The sequence below is a fragment of the Leiobunum rupestre genome, chromosome 4 (genome assembly GCF_980474605.1).
Source record: "Leiobunum rupestre chromosome 4, qqLeiRupe1.1.hap1, whole genome shotgun sequence".
Taxonomy (NCBI): Eukaryota; Metazoa; Arthropoda; class Arachnida; order Opiliones; family Sclerosomatidae; genus Leiobunum; species Leiobunum rupestre.
This window is the reverse complement of record NC_143387.1, coordinates 54,300,462-54,321,549: the sequence shown is the minus strand read 5'-3', so window position 1 is coordinate 54,321,549 and position 21,088 is coordinate 54,300,462. Positions and strand designations below refer to the sequence as shown.

Sequence of the window (21,088 nt, the reverse complement as noted above, 5' to 3'; positions counted from 1 at the left end):
TTTTTTGATTTTTCGTTTTTTAATTTTTGAGTTCCCTATATTATTATAAACTAAATTAAATATAATTTATGAAAATTTGTGATAAAAGATCTGCTCCTTCGTGTTTTACATATATTTAAAAACTCGAGATTTTAATGAATTGTTTTCAAAGCATGAAAAATATAGCAGATCCTTTGATTTTAATTGTAGTTAGTAGTTACTTAAAAAAAAAAGTCGCTAGCTGACTTGGAGCTGGTGTAGTTAAATTTTAAAAATGTGTATTTTAAATTTTGTTTGTAAAAGTTTTTTTTGAAAAAGTTTAGTATTATAGTTTAAATTTATTAAATAAAATAAAATATAAATTATACATTTGGTTTAGTATTTTACTATTGCAAGTAAAATTAATAGTAATTTCAATTACTTTTTTAGTTTTTTTTTGACAAATATGCAAACTATTTAGTTATTTCAAAAACAAATACGTCGAATTATTTGGTATTCGAAATACTATTGGTTAGTTTTTATATCTTTAATTTTATTTTTCAGAACAATTTATCTTTGTCTAGCTTCTTCTAACTTTAATTTAGATGGCCTTAAAGCCAAGTATTTAACAAATTTTGTAACCAAGTAGATGGAGCTTTAAACAATTTTTCTGTCATGTAGTCAAGGAAATGTTCAAATATACGTGTATTTGGTCATTTTGATGGTCAAATAGCCCAGTATGGAACTGCGAGATGATAGTCAGACATTGAGACGCGGGTGGCGCCCGTGCCCCAGCGTCCGCGCCAGCCCCGTCGGTGCCCCATTTCACATTTCAGACGTCGACGGAGGCTCGGGGCACCATCAGGGCGAGGGCGCGGACGCTGGGGCACGGGCGCCACCCGCGTCTCAATGTCTGACTATCATCTCGCAGTTCCATACTGGGCTATTTGACCATCAAAATGACCAAATACACGTATATTTGAACATTTCCTTGACTACATGACAGAAAAATTGTTTAAAGCTCCATCTACTTGGTTACAAAATTTGTTAAATACTTGGCTTTAAGGCCATCTAAATTAAAGTTAGAAGAAGCTAGACAAAGAGAAATTGTTCTGAAAAATAAAATTAAAGATATAAAAACTAACCAATAGTATTTCGAATACCAAATAATTCGACGTATTTGTTTTTGAAATAACTAAATAGTTTGCATATTTGTCAAAAAAAAACTAAAAAAGTAATTGAAATTACTATTAATTTTACTTGCAATAGTAAAATACTAAACCAAATGTATAATTTATATTTTATTTTATTTAATAAATTTAAACTATAATACTAAACTTTTTCAAAAAAAACTTTTACAAACAAAATTTAAAATACACATTTTTAAAATTTAACTACACCAGCTCCAAGTCAGCTAGCGACTTTTTTTTTTAAGTAACTACTAACTACAATTAAAATCAAAGGATCTGCTATATTTTTCATGCTTTGAAAACAATTCATTAAAATCTCGAGTTTTTAAATATATGTAAAACACGAAGGAGCAGATCTTTTATCACAAATTTTCATAAATTATATTTAATTTAGTTTATAATAATATAGGGAACTCAAAAATTAAAAAACGAAAAATCAAAAAAAATTACTTACTTCAACCTTTCTCCCAGTTATTAGTTTCGTTTTAAACTTGGTTTACGTTTTAGTTTTACTTTGCTATTCTAGAAAATTCCAAAATTCCTTTAGAGTTTATCAGTAAAACCACTTACTTTAAGAATTTTTTTTAATTAGTTCGGTCTAATAGTAGATTACGCACCTATAATCCATGATGTTTTCATTTAAATTCAAATTATAACGAATTGAAAGTTTGAAGAAAATATTAATTTAGTTTGTAAATGAAATCCTTTTATAGTACTCTGAAGGGCTCTTAATACGTTTTGAACTTCCAAAATAAATTAATGTACTAAGTTACGTTTAAAAGAACCTTTTGTAACAATTCCAATATATATGTATATATATAAAAAACCGTGATAAATAGTAAAACCCACTTATTTTTCAATTAATACATTTCAGATACACAAATTAATTAAATAAAAGTATTTAAATAAGAATTGCTTCACTAAATTATGCATTTGTACTTTAAATAATACCTGATTTTGAAATTATATTAGAATAATTATATTGTTAAACTTCTTTCATTTTTAAAAATGTAGTAGAAAATGAAAGATATTTAAATTAAAACATTTCTTAATTTCTTTATTACCTAAAAATATTTACAATATTTACAAATTTTTATATTGTTTAACTTCTTTCATTTTTAAAAATGTAATTGCTTGACTTAAATAAAGCGTGAAAATTATTAGTTTCAAATGATATTTACAAATCTTATCAACTCTAAAGTCCATTTTTCAGGTATTAGTAAGTATTTCATACAAACTAACTTCTAAAATATGGATTTAGTTCGTAAATAAAATTCTTTTAAATTACTTTGAAGGACTCTTTATACGTTTTGAATTTGAATAATATTAAAAACAATAATCTAAGATACCCTTTAAAGTTAAATTCCTTTAGTTTATCAGTAAAACCACTTACTTTAAGTATTTTTTAATCCGTTCGGTCTAATAGTAGATTACGCACCTATAATCCATGATGTTTTCATTTAAATTCGAATTATAACGAATTGAAAGTTTGAAAAAAATATTAATTTAGTTTGTAAATGAAATCCTTTTATAGTACTCTGAAGGGCTCTTAATACGTTTTGAACTTCCAAAATAAATTAATGTACTAAGTTACGTTTAAAAGAACCTTTTGTAACAATTCCAATATATATATATATATATATAAAAAACCGTGATAAATAGTAAAACCCACTTATTTTTCAATAAATACATTTCAGATACACAAATTAATTAAATAAAAGTATTTAAATAAGAATTGCTTCACTAAATTATGCATTTGTACTTTAAATAATACCTGATTTTGAAATTATATTAGAATAATTATATTGTTAAACTTCTTTCATTTTTAAAAATGTAGTAGAAAATGAAAGATATTTTAATTAAAACATTTCTTAATTTCTTTATTACCTAAAAATATTTACAATATTTACAAATGTAATTGCTTGACTTAAATAAAGCGTGAAAATTATTAGTTTCAAATGATATTTACAAATCTTATCAACTCTAAAGTCTGTTTGTTTTATTTAAAAAATAGGCTTGTTCACTTTCGATTATTTAAACATTTAACAATTTTTATTTAACTATTGGTTATTTAAATAAATACCACTTTTATTCAAATAAATGCTTGGTTGGGTAAAAAACACAATTAAATAAGTTAAAATGATATTCTTTTTACCAACGTTTTTTAAATTGTAGTAATTACTACCTATATTTGCATTTCAGAAATCTATTTTAACATATTGAACGCCAAGAAAAGAGGCTTTTGTAGTATTTACTACCTATATTTGCATTTCAGAAATCTATTTTAACATATTGAACGCCAAGAAAAGAGGCTTTTGTAGTATTTACTACCTATATTTACATATTGGAATGTAATTTAACGTATTGAAGGTAGAGTATAGAGATTTTGTAGTATTTACTACCTACATTTGCATTTCAGAAATCTATTTTAACATATTGAACGCCAAGAAAAGAGGCTTTTGTAGTATTTTTCCTCCTATATTTACATATTGGAATGTAATTTAACGTATTGAAGGTAAAGTATAGAGATTTTGTAGTATTTTACTACCTATATTGGCATTTCGGAAGTATATTTTAACGTGTTGAATGTAGAGTATAGAGAGTGTTGTAGTATTTTTCTTCCTACGTGACTACACCGGAAACGTCTCTGTGTTATTCGCTTTAGTAATCAAGCCGAATCTGAACATATGTTTTACTCTTTATTCTACGAGGTTTAAACATACACCATTTCAGTACATTCTTAACTTATTCCATACGCTATTTAAAACACATGCGATAAAGATAACGAGGAAACAAGTTAACTCTGAACATATATGTTATGCTCTATACGTGAAGGATGTTGTAAGCTTAAATTCATAATGGTTAATGTGTAGTATTTTTCTACCTTTTTACATTTTATAGTATTTCTTTATCTATATTTGTGTATCGGAAATGTATTTTAACGTATCGAACGTAGAGTAAATTTTTTTTTAATATTTTCTTTATATATTTGCGTATCAGAGTTGTGTGTTGTCGTATTAAAAGAAGAAAAAGGAACTTTTCATAGTGTTATTCTACCTATTTACATATCGGAAATGTATTTATATTTTACCGTATTTAAAATATAGGTAATTGTTTTTATTGGCTTGACTTAAATAAAGCGTGAAAGGTATTAGTTTCAAAATGATATTTACAAATCTTATCCACACAAATTTAATTTAATTTTAATTTTAGTGTTTTATAGTATCTTTCTGACTATATTTGTGTATAAGAATTATATTTTACCGTATTTAAATAGTAATAAAAGCGAATTGAAAGTTTGAAGAAAATATGAATTAAGTTCGTAAATAAAATCCTTTTATAGTACTTTGAAGGACTCTTAATACGTTTTCAACTTGAATAAAATTAAAAACAATAATCTAAGATACCCTTTAGAGTTAAATTCCTTTAGAGTTTATCAGTAAAACCACTTTAAGTATTTTTTCAATCCTTATACCTATATTTACATATTGGAATTGTTACAAAAGGTTCTTTTAAACGTAACTTAGTACACTAATTAAGTATTTTTAATTTACCGTAATTAAAATATAGGTAAGTGGTTTTTATCTTATTTTATACCTACGGAAGCGATAAATAAATTAAAGCAATAAATTTTTGGAGTTTGGAGATGGGTGGGAAAAAAAAAATAAGGCTCTTCGTTTTTCCAACTGCTTTTCTGATGTACCCAAAAATGGACCAAAATAGAACAAAAGTACCCTTAAAACGACCAAAGTCACCGTTTTCGGCCCTATGTACCCCATTTCGGACCAAAAGTACCCCAAACTGGACCTATTAGCTTTATTGTAATGTTAAACTCCCATAGAGATTCCCCTAACAGAAAAAAACTTGCGGTCCAATTTTGGGTACATGAATTATTTCGGAGAGGGAATCCATGTTTTAAATTCAAATTAACCGCGCGCCCGGGCAATCCGCGCCTCCCAGGTAATCCACGCCTCCCAGGTAATCCACGCACGCGCGCGCTATCTTCCTGCCTAGGTTATCAAGTATCATACAACTTACATAATTTCTACTTATTTCGTACGATAAAACGCGATCGAGATATACGTTTTAAGAAATACTCGTGAGATTGGTTCAAGTGTCAAGCATACTACAATGATATTAAAATGAAGTTTAAAAATATTTCCATTCTACTTTAACAACGAATATTCCATGACGTCAAAACACTCTTAAATTCAAATTAACCGCGTCCCCTGGGGTAATCTGCGCACGCGTCGCCTAGGTTATCAATTTTTACATCATTTCAACTTATTCCGTACGATAAAACTTGATAAGATATACGTTCAAGTATCTTTCGAGATAAGCGTAGATAAATGAACAAGTTGGCCTGGACACAATATGTTGATATACGGGAAAACAAATCGTCGCGAGAAATACCCTAAATACATTGACTTTTCGACGATTTTACCCCCATTTCACCCCTTAAATCCTGGATCCTCGATCCTCGATCCTGGGATCGGCGTCTCGCCCTCACTTTCCTTCTACTACTTTCACTTACGACAGGACAGGAAAGAGAAAAATAAAGGATTAAAAATGTGGAAACACAGATTAAAATAGACAAAAGGCCACGTTTTCAGATTTGCTTTGATACGTAAATATTGCAGTTTTGTGTGGTTTGAAATAAATGAGTTAAGATTTGGTTTAAGGGAAAGATGAAAACTAGCGAGAAAGGTCTTTTCGTTTTAGGTAAAAAGGTCAAAGAGCTTAGAATAGCCAGGTTAAGCTCGTGCTATAAAACGCGTAGGAGGAACGTGTAGGATAACAGTCTGCTCGCCTCAAAGCTTGGTCTACACTCCTACAGGTCACCCCTACGCGTTTTCCAGGGCGAGTTTAACTCGCTTAATATGCAAAGTGCAAAGTAAATAAAAAGTAAGGGGAAAACTTGAAATAATGAAGTTTTCGAGTCAGAAAAGAGGAATACGAAAACGTGTAGATTGAGTGGGTAAAGCAAAGTCTACACGTTATCGTTTTCTAGCCTGAGCTTAACCTCGCTAATGAATATTAAATTTCGACTTAAAAGGTTCGCGATGTTAGGATATATTCTTATATCATTATTGACGAAGACAAAGCCCACCTGAGAATATTAATATGTACTAAGAAATAAATTAGGGAATATTCTAAAATTAAAATTAAATTAAGTTGAAGAAATAATATGTAGTCGCAACTTTACAGGGTGCCCACTAAAAAACGATCCAGAATTCATAATTGAAAAACTATCTTTCCTAGGAATTTGATATTTTCAGATCGCATAGCACGCGCAGGGGTCATTAGATGAAACCAAATTCAATGACATTGAAGCATGTCCTCCAGGTCATGCAAAACCTATCTCGAGAACCGTTGAGTTTAGAGACTCGGTTCCAATTAGAACGGTGTGCGCCATCACTGTTTATGTCCAAGTGGCTCTGAACCGATGTAAATTGGCCAATAGGAAGCCAAGAAAATAAACACCAAAAACAAGAAGGTCATAAATAAAAATGACAAGAGATCATGCTTAGGTGTTAATAATTTAGAAAGTACTTCTGCTACGGCATCGACATTTTCAGGACAATTTAACTCTGGTAAGATCTTATGCTATTAAAATTTGGTTGACCTTGAACGATGTCGTCAAGGTCATTCAAAATGTATCTCGAAACCTTTAGGTTTGGAAGGTCATTTCCTATTCAATTTAAAATTAGATCCAAATTTGGTTCAACCTACCTAATCTGAGCTTAATTGAGATAAATTGTTACGTTGATGATTAGTCATTGAACATTTTTATTTATGATCTTCTTGTTTTTGTGTTAATTTTGTTAGATTCCTATTGACAAATTTACATCGGATCAAATCCACTAGGGCATAAAATGTGATTGCGCACACCTTTCTAATTGGAATCGAGTCTCTACTCCTAACGGTTCTCGAGATAGATTTTGAATGACCATGAAAACATGGTTCAAGGTAATTAAGTTTGGTTTTGTCTAATGACCAATTGAGCGTGCTATGCGATCTGAAAATAACAAATTCCTAGGAAAAATATATTTTCAATTATTAGCTCGGGTTAGTTTTTTAAATGGACACCCTGTATATTTTTCGCTAGTCTGAATACATTCTGTTTATAGAAGTAATTATCTACGCATCATATTCGCCGAAACGATACCGATAAATTGTATAAAAAATTTCTGACTCGTTCTGAATCCAAAAGTAGAGAGAGAGATAGCGTATTTACAACAAAGAGAAATGGAAACCCTTACGAAAACGGCGAATCAAAATTAGCGTTTGAAATTGGGAACCAAAATATATCGTACTGGATCCAAATTCAGTGTTTGAAATTAAATTTAATTGGATTCCCATTAGAAGTGTAGGATCTAAATTGGACGTCATTTTCGTAAGGAAGGGATATGGAGGCGGGGGTTTCTTAAACAATAACCATGCTAGGCTGTCCATTTCAAGCGCTAACCCACCTGTACAGTTTCGGGCGGATAATCATTCTCTGCCACGAACCGAATGGTCTGAGCGTGATCGCGAATTGCGTCTCATCCCCTCTCCCGCTCTCCCACATCTTGGAGGAATAATAGACCTTTCTCGCTAGCAGAGGGCGCTGGTGGTGGTGTGACAAAGAAGGAATGAAAGGACGTCCGTCCGCCGGAATAAGAATGGTGGTACGTGGTATAGTTGCGTTGGAAGAGCGGTACTTTAGACAGAGAGAGGAGTGAGATCTCGGAGGCAGTGTGTCCTCCGGGTACTTATGGCTCGACGGCCGTCTCGGGATCGTGCAGAGATTGCTTGGAACCGGCCCTGTGCCACTGAGACGCTGTCATCTCTGAAATGATGACAATCCTACGTGACTACGGACCTTTTCTTTTTTACAGCCAACTCACTCAATTCGCAACCCCGGACAAAACCTCGCTATTTTTACCACCTTACGAGAAAAATGGCGCTGCAAACCCACATGATTTTCGCGTACAAGTAGAAAGTCTATTTATTACAAACAAGTGCGTTAAGCGTATATAAAATATTGTAGAGCATAGTGAGTATAATCCTTTGACAAATAAATATTTAAACAGTTGCAAATAGTTTAATAGTAAGTGACATAAATTAACCATACGTATAACGGCTATAGCCTTGATCATGCGTATCCACTTAATTTAACTAACAAATACGTAAAAGCAAATCTAACGCGTTTCTCGACTATTAAAAGCGGTTACCTAAACAACCAGCCATCCAGCAACATTCGCGCTAATACTTAAGTACCCTTCTCTTAAATATCGCAACGTCAAAATTTTGTTAAATAATCCACTGGGGAGAAAATAATAAAATGGATACTTTTAACACGACAATGCGAGTTTCTAAGTAATAGTTCGGGGATTGGATTTATAAATTTAACACTCGAGAATTCTAGAAGTTCTACTTTAAATTCGGAACTCGAAATTTAATATAGTTCGTATCATTCGAAGAAAATACGGAAAGTTAAAGTGTCAGTCGCAATATAAATAAAATACCTTATATAATAAAACTTGAAAGCGAAGTTTTCGACCCCTTTCGGAGAGCCCTAAAGTGGACGGATCTTACGTACGGCGGGGTCATATAGTCAGGGTCAAAAATCTAATACAAGTCGGGAGGAGGGGAGAAAAGCTATTGGAAAGATCTCCGGGCAAGCTGACGTCCGCGAGAGAAAGAAAGAGGGACCAGGAGAGAGCGAAAGTGTTTGACCTTCTTCTCTGGCGCCACGGACTTTCCAAAATAGAGTTGAACCCAAACAACCAAAAGAAGAAATCTATAAATCCGAGCACGGACCGCATCAACGAAACGAACTCAGCCTCGTCAAACGCCTCTTTTTCCATTTTTAGAACTTGGACGAGGAATCGGAACGCCTCCACATACGACGAAAAGTCCAGATGAAAGTCATTTCTCCAGGCTCCGAGAAACACCCAGAAATTCGCGAATATTTCGTTGTTTAAATAAAGTGTTGAAACCAGGGACTTGAGATCCGGAAAACGGTTTTTTTAAATTGCAAAAACGCGTGAAATGTAATATTTTTTGAATTTTAAATCGAAATAGTTTTTGCGTAATTGCTAGAGATTTTCAGGATCATCTGATTCTGAGTTATTTTTTAGAAAAATTCGTGAACTTTTAAGCTCTTAAAAATGACGTCCCTGGTTGAAAACTAGTTTTTTAAACGAGTTTTAATTAAATCTGACGTATGCGCATTTAGGCGAAATAGCAGACAATGATGACGTCATACCTAACCGTCACCTTGATGAACTATGACGTCGGTTTACGCTTCATTTTATTGTGAAAATTCTATCCTAATAGTTATTTTTAAAGCCGGTAGATGGCGTTGCGGTTATTGAAACTCACTTATTTCATAGCCACGCTTCAAAGTGAAGTTAAAATAATAATAATAACAATAATCAGTTAGGCTAATACCCTTGCCACCACCTTAAGCCTAAGTCATCAAGCGACTTTTAAAGCCATTAATTCAGATGGCCGGGTTACAATACGTAGGAGGATTGTGGTAAGCCCTTCATGCCACGCGAGCCAACAGCTCCCTACACTCACTATTACCGTAAACCTCAACAAGTTTTTATAGAAGGGGAAACCGAAGAGCTTAGAGGAAAACCTTTAAACCACTGGGGAGAGAACTTGCAACGCTGAAGGAGTAGTTCCGAGTTTTCACCCAGTGCCACAAGCTGGGATCGAACCCAGCTCTTCAAGTTCCTCGAGCTTAGTGCGTTTGTTTTGAGAAAACCTTCGCTGGTTTTCTTCAGTTGACCATAAAGGCTCAAGTACAAGCGAGTGACATTGCTATAGCCACCAGTGCTACGGTTGACCAGAGCAAAACGGACGTCACTTAGAAAATCATCTACAAATAACTCCAGAATCGGAAATGTTCGCGGAGTGCGTTAAGAATAAGTGGATAACTGAATCTGGCAATCACTTGTCGCAGAAGACAACAACTTTGGCGGCGGGAGGCGAAGAATGACTCGGCGAGGATCAAAACAGCAATCCCTTTTGAAGCGCCGGTGGCCGATAAAAAGATCGGAATTACAAATGACGCGCCGTCGATTTAGGGAGGTCCACCCCTCACGAGGGAAATAGAGGAGAAAAGTTGGAAAGAAGAAAACAGAGATTGTGTCGCGAGATATATACCCTTGTCACCTGAAGTTCGCTTTTCCTCCCTGTCTGTTCAGGGGCTCTCCTGCAGTGTGTCAACCCAACATCACTCCGGAACCAATTCTTTTATCGCTCCGGTGAACAAATAAAACACTATAGAGAGACTTGAGCGACTTGCCCTGGATATTTTTAGAAGTCACTGGGCTTTTTTCTAATGTTTTTATGGATGTTGTACGATTGTGTAAAGGTCTGCTTTCTTACGACGTACAAACTATTGGCTACACTCGAGTTAAGTCCACATTTAGTAGCGTTTTCCTGGTGCTGCATCAAAGATTATAAAGACCTCGTACCCAAGATTCGAAATAACTGCCTCGCGCGTAGCAGGGGCGTAGGAACTGGGGGGCAGGGGGCCCATGAGCCTCCCTGGAATTTTGCTCGGAGGGGCAACTAATGTTATTACCCCCTCCAACGTTTTGTCAGTTGAAATCTTCAAAAGGCTCAAATTCTCAATTTAATAGCATATCAAGCTTATAGAACCTCAACTGTGTTTAAATTTCAGTCTTTTCATAGTACACACGCATTCGGAGAAGCTACACTCCATTAAAAATTCAAAACCATTCTCCAGACCCCTTTTCGTTTCTCTTTGCCCCCTCCAACTTCTAGAACGGTCCTAGGCCCCTGGCGCGTCGTCAATAGCGTTTAACCACTTCCTTGCAGAACTCCCAAAAAATTAGTTACCATAGTAACTATGGAGGCTTATTTTTCGGAAGTCACATGTCCGAAGTAAATTAAAACTAATTTTGGAAGCTCTCTGAATTCGAATCTAGGATAAGAAGTTCTATATTAGAAAGTTTCAGCAAACCATTTCTAGGCGTAAACGCGAACGTCTACGCCAGATCCGAGAAATGTATCTGACTTTGGAACGTTGGGAGCTCAGGAATCCGGCCTTTGAAAAAGCAGATGACGAGTGAAACTAACAACAAAGGCAATGTTTTTTTAATTAGTTATAATCCGTACAGCAAACAAAATGTTGTCATTCTTTTTCTAAATGAAGTTTTATTGGATGCATATAGCATCTCGCCTTCACACCTTTTTTTTTCAAAGTTAGGAAGATGTTTTTGGTGAATGAGGCAAAGTGGCCTTATCAGTATCCTATTCGAAACATAGATGGCGCCGTATTTCACTTCGCTAAACGTAAAATAATTTTTGCTGAACAAAATTTTTACCCACACGTTGGGAAGAGACGTAGACGTTCGCGTTGTTGAATTATCTTTGACGCCACTAACGCAACTAGTTTCAGTTCAATTATAGCTGAGGCTTAATTAGTATTTATTTATTTTGGTATAATTTCTTTAGTAGCGAACTTTATTTTAGTATAATTTATTTTAGTAGCGAATTTTTATTTTGGTCTAATTTCATTTAGTTGCGCAAATAAAGCTATCGTTACGCCAATGGTTTGATTTTGAACTACACTGTACCGAAAGTGTAGCTCTAGTGGAGCCAATAGTTTTAAAAACTTATATGGGCACATAAAACATTTAATTCCTAATAATTTCGCACTTTGATAAATGTATCAACATCTGTTAAATGGGGAAAAAGGATTCACCTATAACCTTAAAAAGGGTTAACCTACAACCTTAAAAAGGGTTAACCTATAACCTTAAAAAGGGTTAACCTACAACCTTAAAAAGGGTTAACCTATAACCTTAAAAAGGATTCACCTATAACCTTAAAAAGGGTGCATCTATAACCTTAAAAAGGATTAACCTATAACCTTAAAAAGGGTTAACCTATAACCTGAAAAAGGGTTAACCTATAACCTTAAATAGGGTTAACCTATAACCTTAAAAAGGGTTAACCTATAACCTTAAAAAGGGTTAACCTATAACCTTAAAAAGGGTTAACCTATAACCTTAAAAAGGGTTAACCTATAACCTTAAAAAGGGTTAACCTATAACCTTAAAAAGGATTCACCTATAACCTTAAAAAGGATTCACCTATAACCTTAAAAAGGGTGCATCTATAACCTTAAAAAGGATTAACCTATAACCTTAAAAAGGGTTAACCTATAACCTGAAAAAGGGTTAACCTATAACCTTAAAAAGGGTTAACCTATAACCTTAAAAAGGGTTAACCTATAACCTTAAAAAGGGTGCATCTATAACCTTAAAAAGGGTTAACCTATAACCTTAAAAAGGGTTAACCTATAACCTTAAAAAGGATTAACCTATAACCTGAAAAAGGGTTAACCTATAACCTGAAAAAGGGTTAACCTATAACCTGAAAAAGGGTTAACCTATAACCTGAAAAAGGGTTAACCTATAACCTGTAAAAGGGTTAACCTATAACTTTAAAAAGCGTTAACCTATAACCTTAAAAAGCGTTAACCTATAACCTTAAAAAGCGTTAACCTAAAACCTTAAAAAGGGTTAACCTATAACCTTAAAAAGGGTTAACCTATAACCTTAAATACACTCGTTAAATACATATTTTTAAAAATCGTTTATTATAATGTTAAAATCGCAACATTACAGTGAGCCAGTTTAGTTTTCAGTAACTTTAAAATGTCATTACGAAAAATCGGACAATTGGCGAACACTTTTAACGAATTTTTAAGACCTGTTAATAGGGCGGAAACACTTAACTTGAATACATAAAAATCAGCTAGGCTAATACCCAAAGCACCACCCTAAGCCCAAGTCATCTAGCGACTTTTAATGACTTCAAATCAGGTGGCTGGGTTACAATTCGATAGTAGGGTGGTGGCAAGCTCTTCATGCCACGCGAGCCTACACTTCCTTTGACTTCCAAGAGGTACTTAATAATACAACAACGATTTGACCAATTAGAACAGCGAAAACAATTTGAAATTCAAACTACGTTCAACTCTCTACGCAAAAATGTGAAATTAGAAAAGGTGGTAAGCAAGGTAATAGTATTTTAACTCAGTTTTGAAGAAACATCGGTGAACTGGAAGGTCTGTATCATTTAAACGTTTTGGTTTTCAAATAGGTACAATAAAAAATACTCATTTTCTAAGAAAGCAACAAGGAATATACATCTTAACATAAATCAGTCTTATCACAGGTCGAAAAATATACGTAAACAGTATGGGACGATCTAAAATTGTCCAAAACTCATTGATGAGGTTCAAACACCTAAAAATCCAGCGTGACTGCGTAATTGCGTCAGGACTTCAAGGCTTCAAGCTCTCAACGTCTGCACTGAATATTTTGATCTTGAGCCATGATACTACGGATCTCGGCGCCGTCAAAAGCGTCATCGTCCAACATCTGCAAACTACTGTTGCTGATGGAACTGCCACCGCCGTCGCTGCTAGCGATGGTTGCAGCCGGTGTCGACTCCTGACGGTTGAAAACGGAACTAGTCCTTTCGCTGGACCGGTTGTTATTGGCCTTGTCGATTTTGAAGGTATGACTGTGGTGATGAACGCTGGTCAGCGGTTTAATGAAGGCCGCCACTTTAGCCAAACTCGAGCGAGGCGACGATTCGGACATCAGCGTGAGGTCAGTGGTCTCCAGGAGGGTGGACTTTCGGGGCTGAGCGGCGGAGGCGTCTGTGGAGTATCTGGAACCTGCAGACAGACGCAGTGATGGTGGAGGCTGCTTCGCAACTTAATGTAGATTTCAGGGCTGCGGTTCACTAGCCATCGTTAAGGAAAAAACCCGAGAGTTTAATTCGTTTGCTTTTAACACAGATGGCGTTGTACACGTAACGATGACTAGGGAAACACACCAGGCCGGGTTTCAAAGCCAAGCTAATGAGTTATGGCCATATGACACATTTTAGAAAGCGATGCCAAATTAAATTGCCGATCTTCGTGTTACAGAAAAGCGAATACGTTTTGTACGACAACTACTACCATCTATAGGATTCCAAGTTCTTACGAGCCATCAACGTTGTTCTAAACAGTTCGCGTTCTACCAAAAAGAGTATAAAATATTCTAACAAGGGTCCCATACTTTTTTCGAGGCGAATTTATCCCAAAACAAGTTGATTCGAGCCAAAATAATCTTTTGATTTTAGCGTATAAATTAACTTCTAATACGAATCGTTAGTTAACGTAAATTAGTTTTCTTCGTATTCGAGTACTTCGATAGCGAACTGGAAACGGAGATGGCAATGCGAGATCCAAAGATGAAAAAAAAGCTAATTTCGTAGACATTAGCCTTTTTAATTTAGGAGAATGCCATTAAGTTTAAGCGAATTTATTCCTTCGAAATAAAGATCGAGTATTATTTTTGTTCGAGACAGAGACAAACAATGGCAAATCGAAGAGAGACAATTATAGCTTGGCCATCCGTGTAACAGAGAAAGAATAGACGATACACAAATCAATCTTATTTACTTATTTGTCAGACAATCACGCGAAAAACAGAATGCAAGAGAGAGAGAGGAAAGTTCAGCGAGTAGTCGCCAGCGCTCGGAAGATAAGTTTAGTCACTCAGTGGAAGGAGAGAAGAGAGTTAGAAGAGACAAGAAGAGAGAGAGACAAAGAAAGAGTAGAAATTTCCAGCCAGAGAAGAAGGTAAAAAGTGATTCGCTCATTCAAAATCCTCGGAAGCGCAATTTTGAATTTAAGGGCTAATTTTGAGGATGGGCATTCTCATGAAATTTGTCAGAGGATGGGCATTCTCATGAAATTTGACAGAGGATGGGCATTTTCATGAGATTTGACAGAGGATGGGCATTCTCATGAAATTTGACTGTACGCGTCTTCTTACGATGTTTCAAACCAAAACAGCAATTTTGTTTTGGAATGAAAACAATTATTACAAGATATTCTACAACTACGAACGCATGCTTAATGGGAATATAACCTGCAAAGCAATCTTTACGGAAGAGCCTTTCGATTTTTCAAACTACCCGGTACAGTGGCGCCAAACATTTCTAAAGCCATAGGCAAGAGCGGCCAAAGCTGCAAACGTTGGTGTTCCACACCAAATACCTGAGGTTATATTCCCTTTATTGTTGACCAGAGCATTATGCAAAAATTATACATTCAAATGTCGATTATGATAATGAATCAAATTCAAGCACTGTAAATTTGACGTTGGTAATTACTTCTAAGCATTAAAATGAACTTATGTCATAGATTCATCTAGCTTCCTTTATCGAAATTAAATAATTTATGCACGGCTCAATATAGAAAATAAATAAATAACGATTTGTGTAGTTCAAGTGCTAAAGTCTTTGGTATGTTATGTAAAAACGGATATTCATGTTGACGTAACTGATTCGAAATCACTGTTACACTTGATCACTAATTTATCGACTCCACTGGCCAGGTTAACTGATCATTCTGAAGTAATATTAGATTAGAGTTATGTTAAATCTTATGAGATAATTATCCACCATATGGACTAAAATTGAAAAATATAAGTACTTATATACTTTAACTTTAGATTTAAAGTATAAGTGAAAATCTTTTCATAATAATATTCGTTTCTACGATTTATAATGGCAAACTTGTTTTTCAATACATACCAAAAGAGGATTATACAGAAATCGTTTTATTTGTAAATTAGCAACTTAATTTTTCATTGAAAGCTCGAGTGCAAATTCGGTAAATTAAGGGATTTTGGTATAGCAAATAAAATAAGGACCAACGACTCTAGGTGGTTTCTTTTCGCTTGTTCCGGGATTTCGGAGTAGGGTGAAAAGAGTAAGGCTATGACGTCATTTTACTCTGATTCTGTGGTGGCGAATAGTTCGAGTCGGAGTAAAAACGTTTTTCCAAAATGGCTGCCTGTGGCCTTTTTAGCAGATAAATTCTGGCTAGTAGACGACAAAATCCGATTTACTCCTTTACACCTCCTTTTCAGAAGGAGTAAAAAGAGTAGCCCTAATACTCCGGGACAAGCGAATAGTTGATGGGGCTGGGTAATTCTCATCTACGGAACAGGCGAATAAAACGTTTTAGGGTAAAAAGAGTACACTTTTAGTCCGAGAACAGGCCAAAAGAAACCGCCTAGTAACGTCGTCTACTGACCAACAGTTCATGAAGTTCCGATCACTTCAGTAGTCGCGGGTAACAGTGATTTAGACTATAAATACTTAGATATAACGGAGAATATAGCTGAGTTTTAGCGAGGCAAACAATTAAAATTTACTTCAAGCCCTTCAAAGAAAATGCCCAGTTATGTAATAAAATACCACATATAACTTGAAATTTCTACAAAATATGATATAATCTAAAACAAACTAAGCAAAAGACGTGCAAAAATTAGACTAGAAAAATTTATTATACTTTATTGATATACTTATTTCATCGGGTACTTCATAATTGTTTTTATTAAGTATGAGCCCAATGTCGTTCATGAATTTAAAATGTTAGGCGCGTTTTGCGCAATTAGTAGCTAGTTAGGCACGGGGAAGCCAGGATTAAAATGAACAACGATAACAAATAGTGTCGAGAGAATGCTTGTTTACCTGCCCTGGTGACCCTTCGTCCGATGCAAGAAGCCAAGGTCTCCTTGAAGGCCTGTCGAAACTTGAGCGAGAGAATACTGTAGAGGATGGGATTAATGGTGGCGCTGACGTAGTAGCTGACGCCGGAAATGTGCAGCAGCACTTCGTAGATCTTGATGTCCATTTCCGTCGGCGCGGTGACGTATATGGCCATCAACCTCTGCGCGTGAAATGGCGCCCAACAGATAAAGAACGCCACGACCACCGCCACTGCTCGCGGAAAAGAGAGAAAAACAAAACGGTGTCGTCAGATGATGGATGAGACACCCGTCAATGACGAGCGGCTACTCTAATTCCCCCAAAAGCCAAATTGATAAGCCTTACAGAGAGAAATTGACCCGCCGCCAGCGTCCACCGTTCACCATCACGTTTCGCCGTAGTTCTATGACCTCATTTTTTGCCTATTATAAATGGCTCCTTTTCTTGGGTGTGCCTCTACTAGTCCACTGACAGTACGGACAGTAACAGACTCGCATTTTAAGCCAGCTTTCCAACACGAAAATATTGCCAGTGAGCCAAACTTTGGAATTCACACGTTTCTGATAAATAGCGTACTAAAATCACCATCACACCATCATTTGAATGTATGTTTTTAACGACGCGAAAAACCGATTTTTAGTTTTACACGAGTCTAGTATTATAGGCTAGAGTAACACTCCCGTTGCCATAGCGGTCTAGGGAATAATTATACCGTAAAATGTGTAAAACGGAGGGAAAATTTCAATGAAAACGTAGTGGTATCGCAGAATCCACGTGGTAAAGATTACGCGTTACTAGCCTAATATTAGATCGCAATTCTGATAACAACAAATATTACACTCGTTTCGGTTTGGTTATTGTTTATGTATAGTAACTATTTTACCGAAAATTATCGCTTTTATAAAATTTTCCACTATTTCTTGAAAATTTGGCTATAAATTGGGATCGAATTTGGGCTATTTTTCGAGGAAAAAAAACATTTTGGACGGTGGGATTTTTATGGACTAGTTCAATTTCCGTTTGGGCTGCGTGGTGTTACTTATACTTGGTAATTCTGACTAAGGCGTGTTATATGGCACCTGACTAGATTGATAGTCTGCCAGTCTGACGTTGGGACTCATTTATTGCCATTAAAGTTATTTAATAGATGTTAAAAAAATAACAAATTTTGGCGCACTTATTTTTACAAACTCGCGGTCCTTCTAGAAATAACTTTCAGAAAAAAATTTTACGCGCGACAGATATGGGACTGACTCATTTATCGTTATTTATTGATGTCACATACTTCGCTAGGTAAGCTCATGTTAAACTATTCTTCGGGGCACGGCTTCTTATAGGTCGATTACGAAAGCCAGTGAGTGCTAAGCAGGGTTGGACACGGCATTTGACTACGAAAATAAATGCTCAGACTACTAAAATCGAAATCTGGGGGTTCACTAGTCAATTTGACTAGTGAAAAATGTATCTAAATATTCATAAATAATGGCGAATATGGCGTATCATAAATTTATCATTCATCAATCCCATTTTAAAGCAAAATGTTGGCTATCCTTCTCCCCCCCCCCATATTTACCCCCACTAGTCAAGGTAGGAGGCTCGCTAGTCAGGCTGACTACTAAAAACAATTTCCTTATGTCCAACCCTGCTCGTGAAGACTCACTTCCTCTACGTCATAACGTCGTCTGTTCCGTCGTCTTCTCTCGCACTCTCCCAAGCTTAAGGGAAGTCAACGAACTCTGCTCAATGAGCACAGAACATAGAGCCTTTATTTGAATAATTTACTAGTCTTTAATTTTCTAATTAGTGTAATACTTCAATAGTAATGTAGCTGTTAGCGAAAAATGAACTTTTCGTGATTTCCTATCTTCTAAATCAGTCACGAGATCGATTGCGTGTGAATAAGGTAACCTATTATAAATATAAAAATGTGATATATGAAATATTAACAAAATCAAAGAGATATCGTTATTTCACTGTATCCGATGGTTAGCTTACAAAAATATATCCATTAAATTAGCCTAGTAATGCTACATACCACTATTTTTTTTTTTTAATTCGGCAAACCTTCGTCCCTTCCAGTGCGAGAAATAAGGCACTATCACAGGCTGATCGCCAGTTTAAAAATTAGCTGGGCCAGTTGAAAAATTAAATGCTTGGGGTGTTAGTGGCCCTGGTGACCACTTAATTAATTCAAAGTTTTTTCCCGTCAAGATTTTAGTTCATTAAAAAAATACTATATTAATCCCTAAAATTGTTTGGCCTTTGCTTCTATGCTGTGTGCTTGGCCTTGTGTCAATGGTGTGTATGGGTGTCGTGAGTCTGTCTACTCTACACTCTATTTGACCATACATTATGAAAGCCTTATTTTGAAGGTAAAAAAATGATAAGTGGCCATTGGCCAGTTTTTTAATTAAACTACCTAATAAAAATTCCTTATTTCTCAGCCTGGTCAATTCGTACTCAAAAGGGGGGAAATAATGGTGGACAAAATAAGGGGAAATTACTTGAAACGCGAGTTAACACCTAGAGTACATTAAAAAATTTATTTAAGACATTTAAAATATAATTTGTTATTTCGTTAAAGTCACGAACTAAATTAGCTACAACGTAATCTTGTCGGAAAAACTTTCCTTCTATCGAAAAACTAAAATCGATAAATTATTACGTATTTGAAAACTCGCCTTCGGCTGTAGTCCTATTAGGCGCCCCTTTTAACACAATTTAAAGATGAGGGAAATTTTTAACCCCTCCACTTTTTATAAATTTCCCCGTATCGACTATTGGAATACCGAAGGCTTAGTGAAAACGCCAACAGATGCGAGCGCGGGTATAACGCATTTTTCGTGACACGCTAAACTTAATTATATCAGCGCAGTTGATCTCTCAAAAGATAAAAAATCCTAGGCCGGGAAGAAAAAGAAAATTGGAAAGAGAAATGGAAAACATTCCCTAGGGACGCTCTTGAAACGCGTCGAAAGTGCGACTCGGCGTTTTTAAATTGGGCCTCGGTTCGGGCCTCGGCTTCTCCAGTCCTAGTCTTAAGGTTCCGCGCCGCTTAGCCGCTATGGTCTACGAATAGTAGAACAGGGGAGAAATCGGAGGAAGGGTAACTTTGGAAATAATTTGGGATAAGCAACTCGCAACGGGATTGCACTCACTGTAAGGAAAATAGTTGAGGGTGACGGTGTCTAAAAATATCCGCCATTATGTCTATCGATTGAGTTGCGAATAGTATAACTTGAGGTTCAAATCTGCTTACTAATTGAGAGACAAACATTTGCTAAAATCTTGAATTTTATCATATGTTAGTGGCGCCTTCTACTGTCACGTAAACACGAGAGCCCGTTAGGTGTTACCACTTCATCATAAGTAACATAATATCATAAGTATGGCACAGAACGAATTCGGTTAATGATAGTCTGTCGTGGAGTGATTACGAAATAGGAAGTTTCGTACTCTTTCCGGTGGTTATTTTGATGGCGAGAAATACGAGCGTTCACGCGTTTAGTTTTGAAATTCGAAAATAACTAACTTCTGAGATGGAGCCAGCGTTTATAATAGTTATTTTTATCTTCCGATTCAATAATTAATCATTATTTTCCAAAAGTAAGCGTTATTTACACATTTGAAAGCATTTCAATTTTCAATAGGCCTTGGCTGGTCCGTCGGTACGTAATGGCTTAAACTGTCATTGGGGAAACAGACTATCATTAAAAAATTTGCGGGATTTTTTAACAATATGTACTTTTTTTGGTTTATTATTTGTCAAGGATTACAATAATGCAAAAAGTTTTAACCGCAATTTATTATCTAGAAAGATTATTTAGTGTTGTTAATTTTCCGGAAAAATAAAATGCGGAAAAATTTCCAGAAAATTTCCTGGAAATCGGAAAAATAAAAAATGAAACATAAATTACTTTTTAAGGGTTTTTAATTTTTTATCGATGTAAATTTGTAAAATGTCTAATATTAGTAAACATGCTAAAACATTAATAGTTTTACATTGTTAATCAGTTTAAACTAGTCTAGAGGTCGAAAAAATGAGGCGAAAATGCCGCTTTATTTAAATTTGCAAACAATATATTACACTAATCATGGAATGAAAACTATAAGTAAAACTGGACTTGTAAACGAAGTATTGGCACCTCACGGCGCCGTGCACTCACTTCGCTCGAACGCTGGGGTCGTGCGGCGCCACCCCAGCCCCATTCTTGCTAATCAAGCTGTGCCATCTATAACGCGACCTAGAGGGCAGTACCTAGTATAGTCTCTTGTGGTGCGAATTAAACAAGGAAGAGCGACTGAGAGATGAATCGATCCCACACGAAGGAGTTTTCCCTCCT

At 35.3% G+C, this 21,088-nt stretch overlaps 1 protein-coding gene across 3 annotated transcripts in view; it reads right to left on the bottom strand.

The window, feature by feature from the left end:
- Positions 1-7,701: 7,701 nt before the first annotated feature.
- The window catches only part of LOC149948305 (pyrokinin-1 receptor-like), a 148,461-nt gene continuing 135,074 nt past the window's right edge, over positions 7,702-21,088 (bottom strand). Inside the window, exons 3-4 of one of the 3 annotated variants that reach the window (XM_090173295.1) lie at positions 16,728-16,976; positions 7,702-7,980 (exon numbers count right to left, since the gene is read on the bottom strand). In XM_090173295.1, the coding sequence (XP_090029421.1) occupies positions 7,904-7,980; positions 16,728-16,976 (326 nt within the window). In that variant the 3' untranslated portion in view covers positions 7,702-7,903. Of the gene's footprint in view, positions 7,981-13,337; positions 13,938-16,727; positions 16,977-21,088 lie in introns of those variants that run through there. The other 2 variants (XM_090173293.1, XM_090173294.1) reach the window with 2 other exon arrangements.